The 10,000-nt window shown below is 34.0% G+C and overlaps 1 protein-coding gene across 3 annotated transcripts in view; it reads left to right on the top strand.

Annotated features, from left to right (window-relative positions):
• Zcchc7 (zinc finger CCHC-type containing 7) overlaps window positions 1-10,000 on the top strand; it is a 185,448-nt gene that overhangs the window by 160,617 nt on the left and 14,831 nt on the right. For all 3 annotated transcript variants that reach the window (XM_034501911.2, XM_034501910.2, XM_034501912.2), the window contains exon 6: window positions 70-105. In XM_034501911.2, coding sequence (XP_034357802.1) covers window positions 70-105 — 36 coding nt within the window. The remainder of the gene's footprint in view (window positions 1-69; window positions 106-10,000) is intronic.

Below are 10,000 nucleotides of genomic sequence, written 5' to 3'. Positions count from 1 at the left end.
TGCCAAAACCAACAGGCTGTAAAGTACCTTGTTTCATGCTCCCAGCTGATCAATATTTTTATTTTCCAGGCTTGCCCAGAAATCTGGAGGCAGTATCACCTAACGGTGAGTAAAAACACCTTTTTATTCTCCCCAAGACCCAGCCTATTTACCCTTCTCTGAACTGCTGACCATAAAATATAGACAAGCATCTTTTGCAGCAGGATAATAAACATCTAGAGAGTACTGAGAAAGCAATAATACACCTATCCCTCTCTCCTGGCCACTGCCTGTTCTTTATTTTCCTGTTTTTAAAAGATTTCAAGTGATTTTTATTACTCATGTCATTAAATGATTATATCATGATACCCTAAGGCTTAGACTATATTCTTTAAATTAAAGGAGAAAAGTATTCTAGAATCTATAGAGCAGTGAAATAATCCTATGTCTTTAGAACATTATGTTACCACAGTCCATAAACATATGGCCCACAATATCATCCATTATCATTTTTCTGCTTTTACTGAAATATTATACACTTTTAAATGAAGCTAGAAAGAGCTTAGTGTACCTTTCACAAAGGACAATTCAACTCTCCTATCCTTAAAACTCTCTTTACTTGTTTAAATTTTATACATATATATATATTTAATAGTCAATTTCTGATTTATTATTCAATTCTGATTTATTATGATTTTAGTCTTAGTGAAAGCAGAAAATAACTATTGGTATATAATCCATTTGATTAATTCTCAATATTTTGAAGTCAGCTCACTTTGACTCTCCAGTTTAAATAATGTCAATAATTTAATATTGTCTTACTAGTCATTTTTAATGTATTAAACAGTACTGAGAGACCATTTCTTTTAATTATACAGTTACATAGCATAATACAATTAATAGTTGTTGAAGTTTAAGATTAAGATTTAAGATATATAAAAGAATTTGTATAATACAGTTCAGAAAAGAGAAAAGGCAGTTTTTACAAACATGTTTTTATACTGTTTTCCTCTTACAGAAATATAAAGTGAGCCAACAGGTAGACTCACCCCCATTGTCTGTCCAGGCCACGGTGCCAGGGATAGTATATCTGCAGGTTTAGTTAAAGCTTTAGTGTTAAATTAAATAAAAGTCATTATACATGTCTATATATTCTATACAAACATGTGACAAATGCAGTCAATGGATTATATTTTGGCATTGTTGCAACTCTTTGGTAACATAATAATGGTAAAGCCCCTGTAGCCTAAACCTGATAAGGACAGAATCATTCTTGTATCTCTCAAGGTCACAGAGTCTCTGTATAATGGTGTGGCAGTATTTATTATTTTTATTATTATCATCATAGATTTGACTTTGTATTTCTTTTAGCTTTTCCACTAATTTAAAGAATTTTATGTAACTATTATTGAATGATAAAAATTAGCTTCAAATGTAACAGAAGTACTTAAAGGTTTGTTGAGGGTTTTTTTAGCTTTTCAGAAACAAATTATAAAAAGAATAGAGATCTTTACAATGAAAACAATAAAATCATCTTTATTAGAATATAATGTATTCTATCTTTAAGAATAGCAAATTCAATTTGAAAATTTCTTTATATGGAAACCTGGTTGATCTTCTTTCAGAAAATGTTGAAGTAATCATTGTAATTCACAACTACCAGGTTTTAATTAACAATGAATTACTATGCAAGAATAACTATAACAATAGTATGCTTATAAATGTGTAAATACTTTTATCAGTCTATCTAAAATATAATCATTTTCCAATTATTTAAATTGTCTTATCAGTATATAGACTGTATATTGAATGCCTGTAATTAAGTAGTATTAAATATTGAGTGAAAGCAAACTGCATGCTGATTTTAGCCAATTTCAACCCTTTTACTAGGCGATGGACTGCCATCTATTGACTCAGAGTAGCCCTCACATGTGAATGTAGCATCAATCAACAAGCAATGGCCACAGAAGGAACTAAGTTTGAATTGCCTCTATGTATTGGTTTCAGCCAGCCTGCTTAAGGCTATAAAGCAGTCTACAGCTCATTGTGATACATTCACTTTTCTTCTAACCAAAAAGTATCTGTTTGTAACCCCAGATGAACTGCTTTGGGGGTTAAGTTCTTTTAGAACTCCTGTTTGGAACTGTTGACATTTGAGTGATGTTCACTTGCTGTGCCTGATTCCCAGCCGATGGGTTCTGGAGAACCATTCCCAGAACAAGTACACTTAAGCAGACACAAAATCGGGGCTCCTAGGAAGCCTCTCTTTTATAAACATGCAAGAAAGATGAAGTTAATTAACATAGACTTATAAAGTTTGAAATTTTTCTTAAAATATTGTGAAGTAAAATTTCAAAAGGGAAGTTATTATTTTCAGTAATGTCATCGAAGGTAAAATGAGGTCTCTAATAGAGCATATCTGAATAGAGAGCTTTTTAACAAACTGGACTTGAATACATTAACAAAAGGCAAATCCATCATTCCAAAAGATACACAATAACACTGGGGTTCTAAAGCACAGGCCCAGCACAGCATGTGGCTTTACTGCTTTTCTTTATCCATTTCAATGACTAATAAAAAATCATATCTTTTGATATCTTTGTTGATCTGGAGACATATGTGAGAAAAAAATTATTTAACAATTACCTAATTTCCTCCAATAGTTAATAATTTTACTTCCTAAAAGGAAGTAATAAATAAGTTAAAAAAAAAAAAAAAAACAAGCCTTTTGATATCTTTGCTGATCTGGAGACAAGCATGAGGGGAAACAATTAACAATTATGTAATTTCCTCCAATAGCTAATACTTTTACTTCCTCAAAAAAGGTTAAAGTTTTTACATGTTTTAATCATATAACCCTGTTCTTTACATCGTAACTTCTGCTTTCAGATTTTTAGTGAAGCCTTGTCTTTTTCTTTGTTCACATAGTTTCGTGTAGATTATTTCCTTATGAAAAAAGAAAATTCCTTCTCCATCCATCCCTTCATTTCTTATGTCATAGTAAAACCCTAGGCTAATATGGCACCAACAAGGTTTTATAACCCAAAGTATTTTTATCTGATAAAAACTATAACACGCATTAGACATTCTTAACCTGTTTACTTAAAAACTAATCAGAAAATTGCTATTCAAAAGCTGTATATATTAAGAACCAAAAAGGTTAATGTATCTTTTGTGTTTAATTTTGTGCTTCTTTTTTTTTAATGTACTTAAAATTTATTACAATCTTACTACTTATTTTAACTAAAAATTTCAGAATACGGAAGTAGATACAATTTTTATATGAGGACTGAGTTTTATATGGTTAGTCATAATGTTTGGAATGCTTAGAATTTACACTTCAAAATGGAAGTTTTTATATTAACTAGGAAAGAGAAGAGAAATACATTTCCTTGTCTTCCTTTCTGATCAGAGTTTACTAGCAGTCAAGAGTACGAACTTAGCTAACTTCAGAACTACTGTTTCGCAGTCCAGGAGAAAAGAACAGGAAATAGGTGCTGAAGCTACAGCCATTCAAATATCTTTATCTTGGGATTGAGGCATAAGGCAGGGCAAATATAATTTTCTAACTGCTTAATGCTAAAATCCCATGTTTTTCGTTGAAAAAAAAAATAATAACTTGAGCAAAAAGTTTTTAAAAGTCAGCAACAACAGAGAAATTTTCCTATTCATATTTTTAAAAAAGAAACTTCCTTTTAATGTGTTAGGAGTCTCAGTGGCTTCTGAGAACTTTTTAGCTACCCAAACAGACCTGCCAACCATGAGAGCACTGTCTACATGCTACTTAACTGAGAAATCTTAATCTTTCCTGTGTTTGTTTGCACATGTTAGTAAGGGAAACAGCCCCAGGTGTGTATTTAAGAAAATAGAATTGACTGGGCATTATCATTAGAATTATCTATTCCAAAATAGAGTAGGGCCTGCCTCATTTTCACTATTAAAAAACAAACAAACAAAAAAATGTTGTGCTGTCTTTAAGGGCCTAACAGAAATTATCATACACAACATTTTTATAAACTCATTTGATAGTGCAATCCACTTTGCCAACTCCCAGAACCAAGAATACTCATAACTCGTAGGCATTGTCCCCTAGTGCTGCTGGGTCAGTGCTGTCTGTGATTGTTATATTGCTATTAAAACACTAGATCTGTTAAATTTGAAAGATTTAATTTTATTTAAAATCCCATTAAATCTTGAAACTGCTAAAGTTAATTTGCTTGTGATCTGGTGATTGAGAATGAACAAGATTTGTTTGGTTGGTTTTTAGTACTGGGTCCAAACCAGAGCATTATGTTTGCTGAGTATGTGTTCTGCCACTGAACTACACCCCTAGCACCAATAAGATGTTTTTAATAAGCATTGATGACTTCTATAATAATAGGAAATATTTGGATAGTAATATGACATTATATTAGTAATATAGTAATTTGGATAGTAATATGACATTATGTCTGAAGATTTTTCACATGGAAATTTTATCTAAAATAGTTTAGTATTTGTCCTGCCCTTAAAGTCAAAATTATGATAGACTTTTTTTACTTCAGTCTTATCATTTTAAAATTAATATATAAAAAGTGATTACTACATTTAAAGAATTAAATTAACTGATTTTTTATAGTAATTCAGTGATGTGTCAGAATTAATCATTGAAAAGCAATAAGAAAATACACTTTCAAAGAGGGTGAAACCTGGAATTATCGATCTAAATAAATGAAATTTATTTTAAAATAAATATAATTTGCCAAATCACCAAAAAGCAGTTTGCTAAAGTGCTTTCTAGAAAAGAAAGTGGAAAAGTGTAGAAGTTGTGCATTATTAATACATCTTACTTTTCCTTTCATGTTTCTTCAGGCCATGTACACATACATAGAATGTAAAAATTTTCTTCTTTTGAAACAATACAAGTTATCCATTCTTTCAGAGATTTCTCAGCATACATGATTTTTAATATTTTAATTGAAAAGTAATTTGGCCTGGACAGGAAATCAATATGGTAATTTTCTCCATAGGCTTGTTTGAATACCATCAAGACTTCATAGCAGTGGTCCTGAGGTAGATACAAGCATTTGAGATGGTGAGGCAGGGCATGTGCCTCGCCTGTGCAGGTCACGGATGACCTAGGGATGCCTGTGCTTTGCTGCCTTCAGAGTCTCTGCCACCTCAGCAGCAGCTTCCACACTAGATAGTACTACTGCTCAGTAATAGGTGAGCTTAATCTGAAGAGCTGCTCTAGTGGTAACTTCTTCACTTGAGGGTTTCATTTGGTTTTGGTGGTGGTGGTGGTGGTTGTTTGTTTGTTTGTTTGTTTGTTTGTTTGTTTGTTTGTTTTAAAATAAAAGGTCTCTGCTTTTTCATCTGTCTCATAATGGCTGGAGAAAATGACCAGCATACTTAGGGTTTACATATTCACCAAATGAACTTCTAGTTTGAGTTCTGCTTCAAATTTGAAAGAAAGTCTTGCAGTCATTAATTTTCTAATCTATTTTTCCTGAGAATAACAGAAAGGTAATAAATTACATTTAGACATTTTATTATCCTTTTCTCCCCCACCCAAGTGAAAAGTTGTATTCACTTTTACTTACAAATGAGCTATATTTAATCATTGTAGGGAAAAGTTATTAATTAAATAATTAAATATATAACAGTTAAATTCCATTTCTAGGTGTTTACATTTTAAAATATGGTATACTTTGAATTTTTTTCATTTTGTCTCCATAGTAAAACATACATGAGTCATGTCATCCCAGAGAAAATTATGTTCCTTTTTACTAGTGACTCTGTACTTTGAAAGGATGCCACTTTACAGTGAAAGTGAATATAAATAAAACCCTTAAACTAAATGTTCTCAGACTTTATAGTTGACCACCATATACTAATACCAGAAATTACAGTTTTCACATCTGAAATTTCAGTCATTTTTATTTTGTAAGATTACCTACACATCAGAGCAGAGAAATAAAATGAAGTATAATTTTATCATATTTTTCACATGTTAGATAAATAGGTGGCTTATGACACTCCTTAAAGTACATTGTAAGAAACTGAGTCTGTTGTATGCTTTTCCAGATATTTCAGTGCAGCAATAAATGTAAATAGGGCATACAAAACTAGTGTCATTTGCACTGACTAATTACAGTTAGGATCAGTATAGTCTTAGAGTTGGCTCAGTCATTTGAATGATGACTCAGGAAGGCCTCTCGATAAGCAGTGTCTGAGCTAGAGCTGGATTTTGAATCACACATGCTTCTGCAATTAACAAGTTAAGCTGGCGCTAAAATTTCAAAATACACTATCATTTAAGTGACTAAAAAATCTATGAATTACTTAACAGATTGACCTGACGTTAGACTTGAAATTCATTGGTAGTTAACTCCCTCATATATTAGAAAGTCAGGAGAATTATATGTAGACTTGTACATCTGTAAATATTTCCCCTAGCTGTTTGAGAATTGGCCCTTAAGTAATATTAGTAATTTACATGAAGAAAAATGCTACAATGTTGGGAGGCATTGAACCATTAAAAGAAAGCTTGAGTAGCTACTGTGTAATCCAAATGTGCATATATACATGCAGGCATACACTCATACATGTATATGAGATTAAGTTATACCTTAATCTTTAAACCACCGTAGCTTGTTTACCGACATATGAATTGATTTCTTTTTCAGAAGTCAGAAATCTATATTGGTGAAAATAATTCATACATACAAACACACACATCAATTACTAGTAAGGCCACCAGACTGTTTTGAGACAGGTAGTTCTTGCCTCAGCCTCCAACTACTAGGATTGCAGGCATAAATCACCACGTCCAGCTTTATTTTCATTACTTTTTTTTTAAGAAAAGTGTGTGTGTGTGTGTGTGTGTGTGTGTGTGTTATGTGATATACATATCATATATATCATATATACTATGCATGTACACATGCACAAATTTAACTGAATCTACTAGATGTAAAGCCGTCTATATAATTTTGTAATATCTGATCTTACAAATACCCACTTGAGGTTTTTGCATGTTGGTTTTCTTTTATGAGACTAATCTGAGCTGACCTTGGATTACTGGTGTCCTGCTCCATCTCCAAAGAGCTAGGATTACAGGCATGAACTATCATTCCCAGCTAAATGCCTTCATATGAATATGCTTGTATGCAGATATTTGCAGTCAGGAGAACTAAGTTTGGGGTTGTGTTTTAATTTTGTTTATAAAATATAAGTCTCCTTTTTTTTTTTTTTTTTTTTTTTTTTTACGTCTTGGATCTATAACATTTCCTGTGTTTTACAGTTAATACTGCTTTTTTTTTTTTTTTTTTTTTTTAAAGAAAAACATGCTTTGAAATTTGGACAGAAGGGCACGCTTGCCAATGAGTTAATGTTCTGTCTCACAATGTAAGGAGAATGACAACTTAAGGTTGTGCTTTGCTCTCAAGTTTGATTCCTTTGTGCAGTGTGTACACAGAGGTTGTGGTTAAAGTGTTTAACTCAGAAGAGCCTCAGTTCTGTATCTGAAAATGGGTGCTAGTGCCCACAAGACTTGTGAGTGTGCAGCCAGGTGGTAACTGTGCAGTGCCTCACAGCTTCTCATAGAACAGGTTAAACCAGGTAAGCACTGCCAGAGCACGCCCGTGGGCACCTGCATGAGAGGATGGCTGGGTTTCTAGCCCAGACTCAGAATGTTGCAATGTCTCTGCTCAAGATGAGGGGTTTGTAAATGGCCTCTTTTAGCTTCCTAACAATGTTTCCTCCTTACAGTTACTGAAGTTAAATACTTATAAGCCGTTCGTTCTTCTTTTCTTATTATTTATACTTGTCTTACTTGTTTCAAAAAATGTAGGTGAGTAACTTCTTTTTTTTTTCTTTTTTCCCAAGACAGGGTCTTGCTATGTAGCCCAGGCTGGCCTGGAATCGCTATATAGCCCAAGCTGGCCTGGAACTCGAGATCCTCCTGCCTCAGCCTCATGAGTGCTGAGATTACAGGCGTGCGCCACCACGCCCGGTTTAGGTGAGTAACTCTTAATTAAGTACTGCAACAAATTATTTTCTTAATTTGATTTACCTTAACATCAGCATAAACACTTAAGATTATATCACAAAAGATTTAAGTTACTTCTTTCCCTATAAAAATGACAAGGTAAAGTACATTTCATATATAAAAATGTAGTGTATGTTTAGCACTGGGTTTAACTCCACCATTAAAGGAAGCAAAGAAGCAAGAAAGGGAGGGGAGGAGAAGTAATGACATCACTCTAAGATACCTGAAAAAAGCTATTATATGCATAATTTTAGCAGATAACTTCAATGTCCTATGACTAGTTACTGTAAGCAAATTACATAAATGTTTATAATGAGAATAATATGAAATCAAACAGCTCACAACAATTATAGTGCCTTATACAAGGAAGAGAGGGATTGTTTTAATAAGACAGGAAAGAAAACCAAATAATATACAGGGGATTTGCACTTCAGATAAAACTAGTTGTGCCTGCACATGACCGATACCAGAAATGAGCCAGAGAGTCACAAAATAGAATAGTGTGAGACCTGGCTAAGCTTTATAGTCTTCCTGCTGTGTATGGTTTCAGAAAGAAAGGTAACATCAAATTAGGCACTTCCTTGATGTGTGTAATATGTGCCCTCAGAAGAGCATTCCTAGTCCTTGTTCCTTATTTTAAGACAAGCAAGGGCTAAGACAGAATGTAGTATAAAATCAAAGACTTGAGCTGGGAAGCACTGGCTGGTCCTCGGTTTGATTCTCAGCAGTCACATGGTTCCTCGGAGCTATCTGTAACTCCAGTTCCAAGGGATCCATCCTCTTCTGGCTTCTGTGGGCATCAGGAATATATTATCCAGACATAAGTGTGGGCAAAACACCCACACACATAAATTTTAAAATTTAAAAAAGACCATTACTTTATTTTTTTAAAAGACCATTTATTTCACACCCTAAAGGTAGGTCCTTGAATCTGTGAACAGTATTCTCATAGAATAAGCAAGCTTGGGACGGAAGTTATATGGAGTTATAATCAAAATTAAAAGCTTGGGGTTTATTTGGGTCCCCATGTTATTAACTTATAAATAAATACAATAGAGCTGTAATGGTTCTGATCTGTAATTAGCAGTGGAGTAAGCATTTCATATGGTTGGAAGCTATATATTTAACATGATTTCCATGCCTTACAGTCTACCCCAGTAAACCTGCAGATGAAATATCAATGAATTTATACATGTGTATATTCTTTTCTGTCCCATCCCTTATATTCTGTCTCCACCCTCCTCACCACCACCACCACCACCACCCCCCCCCATCAAAGCTTGTGGTCCTTTTCCATCTGTGTACTAAAAGGTTTCTTTGTAAACCAGGCCATTTGTCCGTCATTGTTTGGGGTCCAAACAGTGGTAAGATACCCTGTCACTGATCCCATGTGCTATGAATGGCAGCTCCTCTCTGGACAATTGGCGGAGGGGCTGAGAAATATTCCTGAGAGGATTATTTAACCTTTCAATTTAGAGGGCACAAAGCCTAGCTGATTAATGAACTTTCTGATGGGTACCGATAAGCGGATCTATTGCTTTATTTCCTCTAAAAGTGATTCCTTCTCCTATCCATATTACTATAATCTGAAACATAAATGTGGCAAATAGATTAAAAAACTGCACTAAAGAGTTTATCTGGCTGGCAAACTGAAGGAGCTAAATTAAAATTGGTAATGACAGCAGTGGCTCAGCCTCATATATGGTTTTTAAATGCACTGTGTATTTTGAAGAGACTTATTCTCCAGCTTGCCTGGTAATGACTGCTTTTGGTGCAGTCTGGGGCTGGCTTCTGTTATCCCCACCTCATGCCCCCCCCCAAAAAAAAATGAGTTGTGTTATCTGGATGGCTGCAGACACATGCGCACCCCCTTTCTCACTGCATGGGCAGACAAGGTCGATAGCATTACAAGGTATTTGTGGCAGTGCTTGTTTCAGTTTTCAGAGCTGCCAGTTTCCAGGCAGATTTGAATTACAAAAGAAGAAGCTG

This window comes from Arvicanthis niloticus, chromosome 5 (genome assembly GCF_011762505.2).
Source record: "Arvicanthis niloticus isolate mArvNil1 chromosome 5, mArvNil1.pat.X, whole genome shotgun sequence".
Classification (NCBI taxonomy): Eukaryota; Metazoa; Chordata; class Mammalia; order Rodentia; family Muridae; genus Arvicanthis; species Arvicanthis niloticus.
The sequence above is the reverse complement of the archived record's forward strand: the minus strand, read 5'-3'. Positions and strand labels throughout refer to the sequence as shown.